Consider the following 16,815-nt stretch of genomic DNA (forward strand, 5'->3'; position numbering starts at 1 on the left):
AGTTCTTTGGGCCCACTTTTTTAATATGTGAATAGGGCTGAAAGTCGGGCGGGTTGGGTTGGGTTGGGTCGGGTCGGGTTGGTGCTCAACCTTAGCCCAACCCAAGGTTCCTATACCTCAACCCTAACCCAACCCAACCTTACCTTGGGTCAAGAATTCTCAACCCTAGCCCAACCCAAATGAGCTTGGTCGGGTAGATATATGCTAATATTTTCATTATTACATTAGTCTCCTGTATTTTCAATACACCTCTTATTTTTTGTACCTATAATTTTATTAAAAATATATGTAGTTATTTATCGTAAAAAAGTTTATTTTTCCTAAACAAACAAGCTAAAATATAGGACAATTATGGAAGAGAGAAATCCGGTCGTATCTTGTTAGCTTGAGTCATCGGAAATGACGTTGACCATTGAAACCCGACGGCATTGGAATTTTTTGTACCTTCAACACAATCAATCGATCGGGTTTAGGTTTAGGTTGGGTCGGACAACCCGAGACCTCAACACGGGCCCAACCAAAGTTTTATTGGGTTGGTATGTGTATGGCCCAAGCCTGAGACCAAACCCTATTCATCTTGCCCAAGCCCAACCTAATGTCGGGTTGGTCACTGGTTAGTCGGGTTGAACCCGCCCAACTTTTAGCCCTATATGTGAAATCTGAACGCGGATTGCGTCCTACATCGGTCCTCACCAGCTAGGAACGGGTAACAGCTTTGAGTAGCCACCGTGATGTATAGGTTTTATGACGCCGTCCATCTATTTTTCTATCATTCTATGAGAAAGTACAAAAATTTAGTCAGCTCCAAGGCCCAAGCGGACCACACCACAGGAAGCAGCGGTGATAATGATTCTCACCTTTAAAACTTTTCTAAGGCCCACGGCGATGTATATTTGCCATCCAACCTATTCCCTTGCGAAGATAAAACACAAATATCAGCTCCATCCATAACTCCTTTGGCTCGCAAGAAGTTTTAAACGGTAAGAGTTTAATCCCCATTATGTAGTCCGCATCTTTTTCTGATCTGCCTCAGTTTTGGGCTTAAAAAAAATGGACGGACGGTTTAGATAAGACCCATACATTACAGTGGCTGCTCAAAGCCCCTGTCCGTCCCAGCTGGAGACAAGCGGGGCCAGGACGCAATCCGCGTCGGCACTGCGCACTTCCGTTGATTCGAAAAGACCAAAATGTCCTCACCTAACGAAGCAAGAGACAATTTTCTGTCCTGAGGAGCTGTATGATACGAGACCCGAGTATTTACACATTGCACACGGGTTTTCAAACGATGACAAGTGGGTCCATTTTCCAGTAATCAAGATCGTCCCTCTGTTGCATCACATGATCGATGGAGTATGCCTCAAAAAAGATTCTAGAATGGAAGAATCCAGGAGCCAAACTCGAGGCTCTTTTCAGTTGAATGCGGACTGCTATTTGTATTCTTCTTCTTAACCGTCCATCCTTAAGACATCATCGAAAGGTCAGGTTCTGTAATTTCGAGAAAAAACTTTCAAGCAATGTCCATCGAAGGTGGGAAGCACCAGGTTGATGGCCTGGATTGCCGAGTATGGGCCCCACTTGTCAGGAACGAAACCCGCGTCTAGGGACGATGCAGATCGCGCATCCTATGATTTCTCCCGTCTCATAAAAAAGAACTGCATCATCCCAAGACCTCTCATTTCATCTCCCACCAACCCTAGAAGAAGAAGGAGAAAGTTAAAATCGGAGAAGCGATGGGGAAGCCGCTGGGACCGACGGGTGAGTTCTTCAAGAGGAGAGACGAATGGCGGAAGCATCCGATGCTGGGTAACCAGCTGAGGCACGCCACTCCTGGCCTCGGCATCGCTATCGTCGCCTTTGGAATCTACCTCGTCGGGGAGGCCGCCTACAACAAGTTCTATTCTCCTCAACCCCACCACTCCTCCAATTCCCATTCTCACTGAAAGTTCTTGATCCAAGGTGCAGCGATCGATCCTCTCTCTCCTTCTCTCTCACTATGTCTCTCTGTGTTCTATATTGTGGAAATTTTTAGGAAATTGGGTTTTTCTTTGGAATGTAGTGGAAAGGAGAAATGTGTCATCTTTCTTTTCATCGTCATCATCATCATCTAAGCTTTATCCCAACTAATTGCGAAATGGGTCTTCTTTCTTTTATGCTTTTAAAAGTTTTATCTCCTCTGCTTTTCATATATATGGGTCATACGTCTAATTTTGGAATCGTAACCTAATGGATTTTTTTTTCTCGTCTTTAAGTTGAGGAATAGTCTCTTTTTTTTTTTTTGGCTATCCGAGGTCTTGTCGATCTTACTGCTTGTTGAGAAATGGGTCTTCTTCTACTACTCTGTTTCTGAATTTGTAGCTTTGTTGCATTTGGGTCATTCTCAACTTACTCCTGATCAGAATCAACCAATGTGATACTTGTAAGAAAGGCACCAATGGGAAAGGGCGAGTAATATCTGATCCAGAAATTCCAAACTCTCATTTGTTATGAAAATGCCTTCAAAGCACATAAAAAAGACAATTATATTAGTGCTAATCCCATGTTCATTCTAATTTCAACAATCAATTCCAATAAGGTAACTGCTGACACTTGCAGCTCTTCTAATAACAACTAGAATACCCTTGTTGTAAGATAAACAACATTAGCTTTAATACTTCTTAGGCATCTGATGCAATCGCTCCACATTCCACACGTGCGCGCTCCGCACGTGTGTACAAGAAAAGGACTGCTTTCCCTTTTTAGCCCATCCCCACTTTCCTTTTTTTAAAAAAAAAAATTTCAAATCTCTACATTAGGAAATTTCAATTTTCTTTTATATCTTTATATTAGGCAAGGAGTCATTTTAGAATTTTCTTATTTAAGCACTTTCTTAATTACAATGATTTCTTATTTAGGTGGTTTTCTATTTTCTCATATTTTGGTTAGTTAGGAATTTTATTTTTAGATTCCATAGCTTTTATTGCAGATTGTAAGGACTATTTATAAATAAGGCCCATGGCCTATGGAATAAGACAAGTTAATTGATATTTTCTTTGAGTAATTCTCATATTTTGGGGATGAATTAGTGTGGAGTCCTGCGTGTCGAAGAAATCTCCAAGATTGGGAGATTGAAGAATATGTGGCTCTCCTTAGTCGCATTAACAATCGCAAGCTGGACCAGTTCAACGCAGACAATTTAGTGTGGAGAATTGATAAATCCAGCATATTCTCGGTAAAGTCTCTATACAACTTTATTGGTAGTGATCCCTTTACTAAAGAAGAGACATTGATAGATCACGTTTGGAAATATCAAGTTCCTCCAAAGATAGCGGCCTTCGGTTGGCTGGTTGGCAAGAAGAAGGTTCTTGCAGTCGACAATCTGAGAAAAAGGTTCTTACAGTCGACAATATGAGAAAAAGGGGAATGATAATCACAAACGTGTCTATGTTGTATGGCTGACGAAGAATCGGTGGATCATCTTTTTATACACTGTCCTTTTATCAACCAAATCTGGCCAACAATTTTAACTCCCTTTGATATGCTTTGTTCCTCCCTAGATTCAACAGGCCGGCTCCTCAAGGCCTGGCATTGTGCTAGATTAGGCAAACAAAGGACTGTGATATGGAGAATGGCCCTCCTGGCTGTCTGGTGGTCTGTGTGGGAAGAAAGGAATGGGAGGTGCTTCAATGGTGTTTCCAACTCGGTGGAGTCCATAGCTCACGGAGTGGGCTTCTAATGTTGAAAAACTAAAGGGCCGTAATCTGCACTTTTAGGAGTGTAGTTGTTTCGCTATCTCAGCGGGTCGTCTCTCTCTTTGCTCCCTTTTTGGCTTCTAATAAAGTATCCGTTATCTTTCAAAAAAAAAATAAAATCTCGTATTTCTCTATGGTAGTTGTTGAAGGGGGGAAAAGTGATCTGTCATAGTCTTGCATTCACGATCTCTAGCATTTGTCTAGAGGATTGTTGGGTCCTTTCCCATAATCGTTTTCTTATTTTCTTGATCTATTTGTTCTTCCTTTCGGGGTTTGCATTAGCACCCTATTTTACTCTGTCCATTACTCAATTTTTAGCAGAAATGTCTGATCTTGGGATCACTAAAGGCCTGTTTTGGTGCTACTTAAAATTAACTTCATCTCATTGTAATTAAATGTAATTATGTATTAGAGATCATATTTCTATTGGTAAGAATTAAAAGTGATCTTGATAACCAATAATCATGATCTCTAAGCATAATTATGATTGACTAAACTGAACTGAAATGCTACCCACGTCTTCCCCCTTTGCCTCCAAGATGATAGGACAATGATTCAAATCATAAAAGGAAGACCCCATTGCTCCACCAATGTAAATCTGTCAATCCACTCCGCTGAAACCACAACCCTATCTAGCTTAGACATGATTGGACAATTTTGATATGTAGACTAAGTAAATTTCACACCGCCAGTTGGAAGATCAACCATTTAGTTCCTATCAACCCGATTTAAGAAGTTCCACATGCTTAGTGTAATATGACTATCATTAAGCTTTCCGAAGGGCAATCTAATGATGCTGAAATCACCCCGACACACCACAGATTTTGCCACCTGTTTCTGACACTAGCTCTTGCCAGAACGTAGTGGATGATTTGGCCCATACACTACAAAGAATATCTAGTTAAATCCTTTGGAAACATTTTTTAAGAGGACTGATGCTGAACCTTCCAGCCACCAATACTCTTTGGACAACAATTCTAAATTCCAAATAATCACAATACCAGCCGATGCCCTTGTAGTTTCCAAAGTCACCCCTTCCATGTATCCTCCCACAATGAATCAAGGTGACTCCTAATATGGAACTGAATTAGAAGTCCAAATAAACTAGTACTCTTGTAGACAACTGTATGCATCCCTATATATGTTTGTATGGTTTATATAGTCCGAAATCATGGAGGATTGGCATAAAAAGCCTTTTAAGACTTTTAATCAGTTCGATGGTCCAATCAGATCATATGTCTGGGCCATCCAACTGGATTTGTGGGCCCATTGTGCCAATTGGATGGATAATAAGCCAGCAGGTAGGGTACACTGGTGCATTCTCATTCCTGATCCAGCTGTTCTGCATCAGGAGGTCAATTCCATTGTGTGGATGCTTTAATCAAGGAAGGTGTTTCTCACACTTTTGTGTATCAGGAACAACTTTCATTTTAATGATTGCCAGTAAAAAAATGATGTTGACCAACTAGATCAGTTCAAACCACCTTGATACATTTTCGTTACCTGTCTTTGGGCTAATGTGATAGACGTGGAGTGTGGAGTTAATCTCTAGGATGACTTAATGAGAGAGGTAGAACTCACTCCCGTGCACCACAAATTAGGTTCTACCGAGTCCTAAAATCCTAGAAAAACACCATGGAGAAAGTTTGACCAGGCATCCTTTCCCATCGAGGTTGATTGTAGGAGACCATCCACCGTTTCACCTACTCAAAAACTTCCCGACAAGATACACCTAACCAACTGATTGGTGTAATTTTCCCTTTGTATTGGCAAAAGTGGTCCACTTGCAGGCCTCATGTCAGATGGTTAGTTCTTGTGGGGGCATGGACCGCTGCTGTGGGGCCTACCAGATAAATGGATGCTGCCTGGGAAAAATGTTGCTTTGCTCAGACTTGAGCATTGTATGATACATCTTTCATCTATCAGTTGAGGAAATAGATGTCTTACTCCTGTAAACCAACCAGCCAGGGTGAGGTGGGATTATGCCTGTTAAAGGTGATGAATGGCGCTTTGTTGGGAAAATAGATATGGTGCTTTAAATCTGAATGATCAGCATTTTGGAGACATTGTGGGGGAGAAATATGGTGTTAAAAGTGATGATAGAGCAACTCTTTCATCATCTCGGTACAGGAACTGAGGTTGCTGGAAAGCAGTTCTAGGTGTGGAGCTCTATGTTCTTCAAGATTTGGCACTTGTTGTAGGAAATGGGGCCACCATAAAATATTGGAGGACTGCTGGTGTGTGGAAGCTTCATTCTAGGATTCCTTTGGTTGTTTGAATGCCTTGGCAATCAATAAAGAGGCTAAAGTTAAAGACGTCTGTATGAATTGAGAAGCTGTCAGCCCGTTTGGTCCCGCATTTTTCAGAAGAAATCTGTCGGAGGAATTTATTGATTTCTCCAATCTAATGGAATTGCTAGAAGCAATGGCTATTGATCGTTCATCTGAAGATAACCAGTCTGGAAATGGGACTCATCTCGTTCTTTCTCGGTGAAATCTCTAGCCCAAAAAATCTCTAACCATGTAGATGGCGAGGGACCAACAGGATGAGTGTGGATGTCAAAATTCTTTCTCGGTGGAATCTCTAGCGCAAAAAATCTTTAACCGTGTTGATGGCAATGGACCAACAGGATGAGTGTGGATGTCAAAAGCCCCTCCTAGAGTTATCAGTTTGCATGGTTTGCAGGCTGGAATCTTATCCTCACCATTGATCGTCTTCAGTGAAGGAATATGACAATAGTGAATGGGTGCAGCATATGCACAAGGGATGCAAAAAGTGTGAACCACCTCTTCATTTTCTGTCCATTTGCATCACCTATGTGGAGCTAGTGTTTATGCCAGTTTGAGGTGGTATGCTGCCTTTGCTACAAGCTCTGTTCAATGCTTGGCAGTTAGGTCCATTCTGTGGAAGGAGATGAAGGCTGTGGAGATTATGCTTCATGGCAAATTTATGGGCTCTTTGGAAGGAAAGAAACAGTGCTGTTTCAGAAGTCATTCTCTTCCAAGATTCATGCTGTTGTTTGTCGAGTGAAACTGCTTGTAATCTTTGGGATTGTTTTCCATTGTTAATTTGGGTCTCTGACCACCAGCCAGTTGGCCCTTTTTTATCTGTTGTAAGCTTTTTTAGTTGCCATTCGGCTGTTTGGGCCTCTTTAATAGAATCATCTTTGCTGATAGAAAAAGAAGAAAACAAAGAAGATTGAAGTCATCCAAAGTCAGAGGATGGGAGTTTCCCTACAGATGGAACTCAGCACAGAGCATCTGCTCCATGGCTAGTATGTCAACCATCTCACTTGCTTCCGCTTGGGAATATTGTGAAATACATCATTTAATTTGAAGCTAAATCCCTTATCTGCAATGAAAGACGATATCCAGGGACAAGGCCGATGAGGACATCTGAGCAACATACCAGAGGAAGGTTGAGCCAATATCCTTATGGCTAGATGACCACTATATCGAGCCCACTTGACCCAATTCACATTCCTAGCCACGTTGAAGACTCCACGTGTATGTTCGTGCATCTTTTTTTTTTTGAGGAGTGACGAAAATTTATATAAAAGAAAAAAGAAGATACAAGGAGAGTTGGCCCGCTGAGATAGCAAACCAACACTCGACAAAAGGCAAAATCAAAAGAAAACTAAAACAAGGACAGGGGCAGACTGCAACGAGTGGGAATCCCATTCCACAATGAGGAAATGAACCCTTTTGATAATTGACCCAAGGGCATTAGACTTTCCTTCGAAACATCTTTGATTGTGTTCTTCCCAAATCGCCCACCACACTGCCGCTAACGATCTTCTCCAAACCTGATTTTTCTGAATGCCAAAATCAGCCCTGTGCCAAGCTTTAAACAAATTGATTGGAGAGGAGGGAAGAGCCCATGTAATATTGAACCAAGAGAATACTGCTGCCCATAACTGCATCGTTAGAGGGCAATGAATAAAGAGATGGTTCACCGATTCTGCTTCTGTCATACAACAAAGGCAAATATTAGGGATGCACATGCCTCTTTTCCTAAGATTGTCAACTGTCAAAACTCTCCTGTTACTGACCAACCAGCAGAAAACAACAATCTTAGGTGGCAGTTTGTATCTCCACATGAGATCTGTGAAAGGAGCAGTCGAAGGGCGAGGGCTATTGGTGATGTGGTGATATAACGACTTGACTGAGAAGGTCCCTTTCTTATCCTGATACCAATGGATGCTATCTGATTCTTGCTGGTCTGGGTTACAGTTGTTGAGAATAGACAACAGGCCAGTCAGTTTCGATATTTCATCCTCAAGCAAATTCCTACGGCACTGAATATCCCATACTAACTTGGACCCGGGAAAGGAATAGGAATCTGAAACTGTTGCGTTCCGGTTAATGGTGAGACGAAAGACCTTGGGGAAGGCATCTTTTAGGGTACCGTCTCCAATCCAAACGTCATTCCAGAAAGATATATTGTTCCCATTACCGACCGAAAAGTGAATCCCTTTTATAACTTCCTGTTTCATCTGTAGCACTCCTTTCCATAAAGTAGACGCTCTATACGCTGTTGAATCTTTGGTCCACCATCCTCCAGCAGACCGGCCATATTTACTCTTGACCAATGTTTTCCACAAGGCACCGGGTTCGGATCCGAGCCGCCAAGTCCATTTTCCAAGAAGCGCCCTATTCATCCATTTCAGCTTTCTAACACTAGCACCGCCGTCTTCAATGGGAAGGCAAACCTTGTTCCAGTCGACCAGGTGGAATTTTTTCTTCTCCCCTATGCCGAACCAAAGAAAATCTCGTCTTAGTCTTTCTAGCTTGTTCAATGGGAAGGCAAACCGGCCATATTTACTCTTGACCAATGTTTTCCACAATGCACCAGGTTCTGATCTGAGCTGCCAAGTCCATTTTCCAAGAAGTGCCCTATTCATCCATTTCAGCTTTCTGACACCAGCACCGCCGTCTTCAATGGGAAGGCAAACCTTGTTCTAGTCGACCAGGTGAAATTTTTTCTTCTCCCCTATGTTCGTGCATCTTTGAAGACCCCACACTGGGAAGATGCACGTGAGTTGCATATAGGAGCTCGATGGACATTGATGGACACATCGGACCATTGGATTGAGTGGACACGGTGATTGGACCGTTGGATTTCAACCGTGGACCATTCTTATGGTCGGATTATCATTGTCAGATAACTTGTCGTGGACCCCCATGGGCCACGAAATTGTTAGTTATTTAGTTTGTTTACATGTTTCGTTATTTTTGGTATAGCTCATATTCGTGTTGAGATTAGGGAGTTACGAACACCTTTTAATTTATTAAGCATCTTTATGTTGAGAATCTTATTTGAGAACGCCTTTTTTATAAAAGGTCTTTTTTGAGACTATAAAGGGTTGTGCGTCTCCACCCTAAGCCACTATGCATGTTACGAATGAAAGAGATTTCTCTACTTTCACTTTGAGATTAAGCAAAAAAAAAAAATCATCTTATGATTTGATTGGTGTTGCAAAAGCATAGGGAGCGATTTGGTTATCTTTTCTACTTTGGATGTACAAACGCACGCACGTATGGTTGTCCCTTATTTCGTTATGAATGATCTTCCCTTCCCCTTGCTTCCCTTTTCAAAATCCCTAAGCTAATTTCACCAAACTCTTAACCTTAAAATTCCCAAATTCCAAAATCCCAATTTTTTCAAACCCAAATCCGCAAAATCTGAAAATCCCTTGTCCAAATCATAAATCCCTAATTTCCATAACTTGAAACCCACATTTCCAATTCTAGAAACCCTAAATCCTAAATCCCTTACACCCAAAATCTGAAATACTAACCCGAAACCTCCCAAAACCTTAACCCAAATATTCCAAACTGTAATTCCTCTAAGCCTAGATACCCCAAACCCATTTCCCACATTCCCTAGCATTTAAACAACCCTAACACATCAAAACTCTTACAAGACACATGATTTCCATTGAATTCAGATTTAACAATATGCTAGGATGTGGGTTCTATCTCCGAAAGGCCACTGTTAATCATTAATTTATGAGATTAGCATTGCGAGATTGTCATAGGCTTAAATTTGGACATGTCGTGAATATGAAATTTCTGAATTTATGGTAAATTAGTTTTATTTTATCGTTCCATTGCACTAGTTAATCTGTCTTTTAATTTCATAACATCATATTAAGTTAGATCATTTTGTCCTGCATCAAAGGCCCACTTGATGGCTTTTAACGATTGAAGGACAGAGAAAGGATTTTTTGAAAAGCTTCAAGTCCTCTTTAAAGACCCTAGAACTCCTGCATAATTTGAATTCCAGATGTCCATTAGCCCCAAAATGACCAACTTAGATTCTCTACTACGATTTCTTAACTTCAATCCTAGATGCCCCAGAATTCCAAATTGAGCTACTCTCAACTTCCCCACTACACCCCAAAAGGGACCAACATAGCTTCTCTATCCCTCGCCAGAAAAAAAAAAAAAAAAAAACCAAATGTGTTTTTTCTTTCATGTAGAGAAATGGTTTGCTGTTTCTGTATTAGTTCTTAAAATTTCTGATCTGGATTATGTGTGTGGTCAGGAACTGGATTTATTTATTTTTTTCTTTGGAGGTCTTGAGAATTTGCTTACATGTTAATGCTGCTGCTGTTGGGCTGTTTGCCTTATCTTACATAGTTCCAGTTATTCCTTTGGATTTTATTTTCAGCTCTTGTTCTTACCATTTCAAATTTATTGACAAGGATTTTTATTATTTAGGACTGGGGTTTAGGTAACCATGACATTGCTATTTCAGTAGAAGTTGTCCTCCTTTTGTAGATTAAAATTCTCTGATCTCACTGATGTCATTGTAGCTGCTAAACTCATACGGTGATGGTCTTTCTTTGGTAGACATGGGTTTTCTCAAATTGTTTGGCATTTCAGTTTAAAGGTTTCTGGGTGTATGAGATTGGTTTATGGAAGAGTACTGATTATTTTGCAGGTGCTTGATGCGGAAAGAAATGATATCTGGGACAGTCTTGGGGGCCGTTTAATTTCTTTTCCTTTTTTTTTCCCCTTCAATTCTGGAAAGATTTGGTAATCCTCTGATGGTGCAATCATGAATTAAGCAGAATCATGGATTGTAGTTCTTTACTCACTTGTCAATAAGTCGTGTGTGGATCAAAACTGTATCTACTGGAGTTTATTGTTGGCTTGTTCTCAGTTGGCGCACTTACTGTCATTCTGCATGCCCTGAATTCTGTGACGACAATCCCATTCTCATCAGACTATTTCAGAAGAGCTTAGAAGGTCTGGCACTGGATTGGGTCACTTCATTGGCCCCAGGACTTGTAGCTAATTGGGGTCAACGTTTGAGGAGCCATCCAGCTGCAGTTTTGCTATAACATGAGCATGGCGCCCACCCGGCACTAGATAGGGCAGACCTAGAAGCACTGCATCAATCTGGGGAAGTGATCCAAACCTTAAATTGCATGAATTTAGGATTAGGACAGGGCCGCCTGTCCGATGGTTTTACTTGTTGGTTTGCTGCTTTTATAAAGTGGGAAGGGCTACTTCCTAAAGGGTAACTGCACTACAACCCTGAGGTTGATGATGAAATTTTATTAGAAGCCTTTAAAAAAAATTTAAAAAATAATTTAAAAAAAAAACATGAAATTTTATTAGAAAAAAATCAGAACTCACAAGCTATACAACAGAAAGAAAGAAAAACTATCTACTATCCATGATGGATAGGGAGTTCGCCCTAGCACCCTCTTTCGCTAAAGAGTCGGCAAGAGAATTTGCAGCTCTGTTTGAAAATAAGAATGTACTAGCATGGGTTAAGTCTGCTGCTTCCTGAATAAGACGTCTAGCCTCCAAGTGCTTTTTTGCTTCTGGCCCAACTCACAGCCCTGTTTTAGTGCCCCTTGGTTACAAAAATCTGTAACTGTTAGTTCATCCTAGAATTAAACAGTTGAACCCTAATGTGAATTGATTTTGGAATGCATGAAGAAATGCAGGTGCATTTGGTGGGGGGATGATGGAAGGTGGAGGATGTAGGTCCAGTCTCCTAATCTTGTAGGTCCACTAAGGCTGCATTCTACTTGAGTTGCTAGAAAATAATTCGTGGTTTTGGGATTTCTACTCACGGTAGAATTTCTGAAAATCATGAAATGTGACTTGCATGGATACGGAAGTTCCCCCCTTTCCAATACAATATAATAGAGCCCCTTATGTCAATTTTGGAAACATGAGGATAATGCTATTTTGAGAAGAGGGCACGTTGGTGGTGTAGCCTGGTAGTGTCGGTCTGTTAATGTGTGAGGTTATCTAGAGGAGTCTCTTGAGAGTTTGTGTGGTTCCAAGAGGCCTTAGCTGGTTTAAACCGTGATTTGGGTTGAGGAGAATTATATGATCTTTTTCTTGGGTATATGGTGCTCTTCACCCATTACGGTACATGTGTGAAGGCCTTGTCTACCAGAGATTAGCTCTTAGATGGGGAGCATTGTTTGTTGTTACTTTCTTGATCCTTGGTTTAGGGCAATTCGGACCATTTACTTTTCCTCCACCTGTTCCCTTGGGTCTTTGATGTATGAGAAACTCACAGATTTTTATATAGGTATTTCTCTGGAAAGGCTTCTCCAATTTGAGCACGACTAGATAGAGAGGTGATGAATCTGAGAGCCGGTCTGTATGGCCTGTCTTGTGTTCTCCTGGTCGTGGGACTGGTTTGTTTATAGTTTGTGTGTGTGTGTGTGTGGCAATAAATTCTCATCTTTCAAAACAAAACAAAAAAAGACTTACACGATAAGAAATGTTCAGGGGAATGTGAAAAGTCGGAGGGGTGTTCGGGGGAAATACCGGGCCCTCTTGTGTGGGGGTATTCTATGTGACAGCAGTGGTAGCATCTTTGTGGATTTCTTGGGGGGCCATCAGAGTTGTAGGCTCCAATTTTGCCAAAGCGACAGCTTCTCTCCGAGTGTGTAAGGTTGTCATTGGCTTTTCTTCTGGTCCAGTGGTTATTAAAGGGCATTTTAGAAATGCGATTTCCTAGGCTTGTGGTGTCTCCTATCCGTGGAAAGCTGTGGACCTCATATGAGGGCCGGGCTGTTTCCTTATCTCGAAACTGCTAGAGAGGCAAATTCAAGAGCTGTGTATTGCAAGATACGAAGTAGGGAAAGTTCGCTGATTTTTTGTAGTCAGGTGTCAGTGTCACAGCCTCTTGCTGCTTTTGTTTTTCTGTGCTCTCTCGTTGTTGGGCTTCAGTTTGTGGTCTTAGTGTTGTTGTTTTCCCTTTTCTTTTCCAGTTCTTTGATAATCCATCCAAAAAGTGGACAGGTGGACAGAAAAAGGGCCAACGGTCTATATGCAATGTACTTGTGTGGTCCACTCAGTGACTACACTAACCTGATCTTTTGGTGGGGCATGTTTGCCTGGTTGCCCCACCTATTGAATGGCTGGATGTTTAGAACGCCTGTTAGCATATTTTCCATGAGTTGTTCTCAATCTTGGCTAGCATGGGTGGGATCCTCCACCCAACTTGGCCAACTTGGGTGCAAAGCTACCCCCAGTGAGTCATGGAAGAGGGTAAGGCCTGCAAAAGCTTAGAAACACCATGTTCGATGTCTTTAGTTATTTTATTTTAAATTATTATTCCTTATTTTCTGTAAACCAGTGGAGAGGGCAGAACAATTGCCTTTTCTGAAATGTTAGTCTGTCAGTTGCGGATGTCTTCGATAGGGCAAAGATTGACGTGGTAGATTGCGTAAATCATGTCGGTTGAGGGTTCTAACCGCAAGTGGTTAGAGATGGCTTGGCTGTAGCTGTATAGTTTCTGTCGTTTGGTGTTTCTTTTAATAAAATTATCATTACCTTTCCAAAAAAAAAAATCTAATATTAAGAAAAATAGCACTGATATAAATGCCAGTCATTACACAAGCGTTTTCATGCATGTTACTTTGACCATCTGGAAAATTGATTTAATGTCTTTTTCGAAAAAAGAAAAGAAAAAAGAAAAGTGAACGTTCATAGCTGTTTTGAGAAAAAGCTAGGAAATGGAAATCAGTCGAGGTTACTTTTCTTTCTTTCTTAAACAGAGATATTTGAGTTTTGCATAAAACCTGATTTTGTTTCCATAGTTTTCCATTTCACCAGCGGATCAGAAATTGTTTTCTGTTTTTCAAGGTTTTTATTATAAAATAGTGAGTTTTGATGTCTTTAAAAACAATTGTTAAATTGAGACTTTCCATTGTATGATGGATACCCTTCATCATTTAACTGCTGAACTATTTACATTTCACCAGAAAACCACTTTCCAAGCTGAGTGGCGGATTCGTTGATGGAATCCACAGTTTTCAAATTCCTGAGTGTATCTTTCAAAATAAAAATAAACCTCCTGAGTTTTCTATGGTGCTTCTCGTACAGTTTTCAACCTCCTGAATATTTCATGTTGGTTTCCATATCCATGGTTTAGATTTTCTCTATCCAAACACTCAAAAGAGTATGAAATTTGGTATTTTCTATTGTGATTTAGTATGCGGAATCACACAGATCTAGATCTAGGAAAGCGATCCAAGAGAACCAAGCAAACACAAGAAAACACAGATTTAATGTGGAAAACCCTTGCGAGAAAAAACCACGGCACAAAGCGATAGATCTTCACTATGAAAATAGAAATTACAAATAAAGAAGACTTGCCCAATTCAAACAACTTCGAATCTTACTCTTGTTACACCTTTTGATAACTCTATAATCATTTTAGAAATCCTTGGAATACCTTTAGGAAGCCTTAGAATGGCTGAGAATGGCCCTAGGAACTCCTATTTATAGATGGGGAAACTCTACTTACGCACCTCCCTAGAAATTGCTTCAAATTTACGCAGTCCGCGCATAAATCGCGCACCTTCTACGTAACCCTTAACTGGTCGAGCATTCCAGAATTTCTAAATACAATGTCGCTGGACTTCGAATCGAGTCAGTCCCTCGACCGGTCGAGTAGCGCGGTGAACAAGATTTAAGACATCCGTTTTCAACATTTTCTACCTTGGTAGGATGGAGGTTTCTCAAATACATTACTCTTTAATGATAAATGTTGATAAAAAAGCATATTTTAATGCCTAACTGGTGCAAAAGTTTCAAGATTAGACCGGGAATTCTCTACAATACATTCTTCTCCACAGTGGGTAAAACACCCAGTCCCTTTGGTGCCCACCATGTTGTGAATGTGGATTCAACTTCGTCCATTGGGCCAGCCTTGTAATTTTCACAATAAATGGCAAAATCAACCACATTTAAAACTCAAGTAGGCCACATCACGGAAAACAATTTAATTTTTGAAGAGTCTCTGTGTTGGTGGCGCACACTTATAAACAGGTTGGATGGAATATGCACAACATGATAGGCCCTACAAACAGAGCCATGGTTGCCGTCTTCTCACCATTGTTCTTTACGGCGTAGCCCACATGAGTTGTGGAGGATTCTGTTGCTGGTCCTTCGATGCGTTCTTGATTTGGTACGCTTAAGTTCTCTTATTTTGGATGGTTGATCCACCATACAGATATTTTGAACCTTTCTATAATAATTTTGATTTTCATAACTATAGTTGCCCCAAAGTCGAAGTGAATGTCTGGAAAAAAAAAAACAAAAAACACAAGTCGTTGTGCATCCAAACAACTCCGAGAGTGGAAAAATAAGAGGAATTATTCGATAGAATGGTTTGTATTTGATGTTATCAGTCCTTTCCTGTCAATTTGTCACATCTTTAGAATATCTGATCCATGAATAAGGTTGGGCCACAACATGATGATTGGATGGTATGAGAATTAGGGTGATCCATTCATTGGGTGGGCCACATCCGTACACTGAGTCATTTCATTGGCTGGATATAGACTTCCATGTTATAGTCCTCTCAATGAATGGATCAACCTGATTTTCATACTAGGAGATAATCGATGGTGTCCCACCTTTTGCATGGATTGTATATGGGTGACAGTTAGCAGGAATTACTGGCTAAGGCAAGCAAGAAACGAATGTGCCATACCACACACAACCTCTCCTCATAGAGAGAGAGAGAGAGAGAAAAAATTACAAAAGTGAGATTCTGGAAGCCTCCAATGATTTTGTGATAAATTAATCCAAAGAGAATTTTGTGTCAACAGCAAGAGATTTTCAGTTTTGAGATTTCCACATGGCTGCTTGTGTCTTAGGCTATGGATCTAAAACCTCCTGCTGTTAAAGTATTTCCGTAAAACCAGCTAACCATTTAACACATTAACATATGGACATTCTACCACTGTGCTAACTTTGATTGACTTGCCGATACTACCCCACCAGTGCCTAGCTGTAGAAGGACGGTTCTGTCAGGGGTTTTGTGGGGCCCACTGTGATGAATATGTTTTATCCACTCCATCCATCCATTTTGAAATTTCATTTTAGGTGATGAGCCCAAACATCAGGGAGATCGAATGCTCAAGTGGACCACACCACAGGAAACAGTGAGGATTGAATGCTTACTGCCTAAAACCTCTTGGGGCCACAAAAGTTTTGTGTCAAGCTGATATTTACGTTCCTCTTCATCCAACTGATATTTACGGTGACCCTCAAGAAGTTTTCAACCGTGGGAATCATTATCACCATCGCTTCCTGTGGTGTGGTCCACTGGAGAATTTGATCTCCTCCTTTTTGGGCTTCTACCTGAAAATGATCTTTCAGATTGGATGGATGGCTTGGATAAAATACATATATCTAGGGGTGCACATTGAACCGATAGAACCGTGGAACCGGACCGGAACTGACCAAACGGTCTGGTTTGGTCCAGTTTTAAAGTGCACCGGTTCCGATTTCGGTTCCAAAAATCAAAGAACCGGTTATATCGGTTTGGTTCTTGGTTTGGGGGTATGTAGAATCGAACCGAACCGTGGAACCAAACCATGGATCCGTAGAATCGAACTGTGGAACCGAACTTGGAACCGAACCAAGAACCCTTTGATTGTTTCCATATTTGACTCATGATTTATGGTTTATAATGCACCATTTAATTATTTTCATAAATGTATTTTTGCACACCTTATACAATATCTAAATCATTCATCAAATGGACCACAACATGGATGGACATGGGCTAGATAATAAAATTAAACATG

The 16,815-nt window shown here is 40.8% G+C and overlaps 1 protein-coding gene across 1 annotated transcript; it reads left to right on the forward strand.

Moving 5' to 3' along the window:
• Nucleotides 1–1,667: 1,667 nt before the first annotated feature.
• On the forward strand, nucleotides 1,668–10,916 carry LOC131236655 (NADH dehydrogenase [ubiquinone] 1 beta subcomplex subunit 3-B). The gene is made up of 2 exons (XM_058233972.1): nucleotides 1,668–1,956; nucleotides 10,677–10,916. Exon 1 carries the CDS (start codon nucleotides 1,731–1,733, stop codon nucleotides 1,938–1,940), a length of 210 nt encoding a protein of 69 aa, XP_058089955.1. The 5' UTR covers nucleotides 1,668–1,730; the 3' UTR covers nucleotides 1,941–1,956; nucleotides 10,677–10,916.
• The last annotated feature ends 5,899 nt before the right edge of the window (nucleotides 10,917–16,815 follow it).

Source organism: Magnolia sinica, chromosome 2 (assembly GCF_029962835.1).
Source record: "Magnolia sinica isolate HGM2019 chromosome 2, MsV1, whole genome shotgun sequence".
Taxonomy (NCBI): domain Eukaryota; kingdom Viridiplantae; phylum Streptophyta; class Magnoliopsida; order Magnoliales; family Magnoliaceae; genus Magnolia; species Magnolia sinica.

What these genes read in the sequence shown, in the direction of transcription:
- LOC131236655 (XM_058233972.1), top strand. Translation starts at nt 1,731, where the DNA reads ATGGGGAAGCCGCTGGGACCGACGGGTGAGTTCTTCAAGAGGAGAGAC.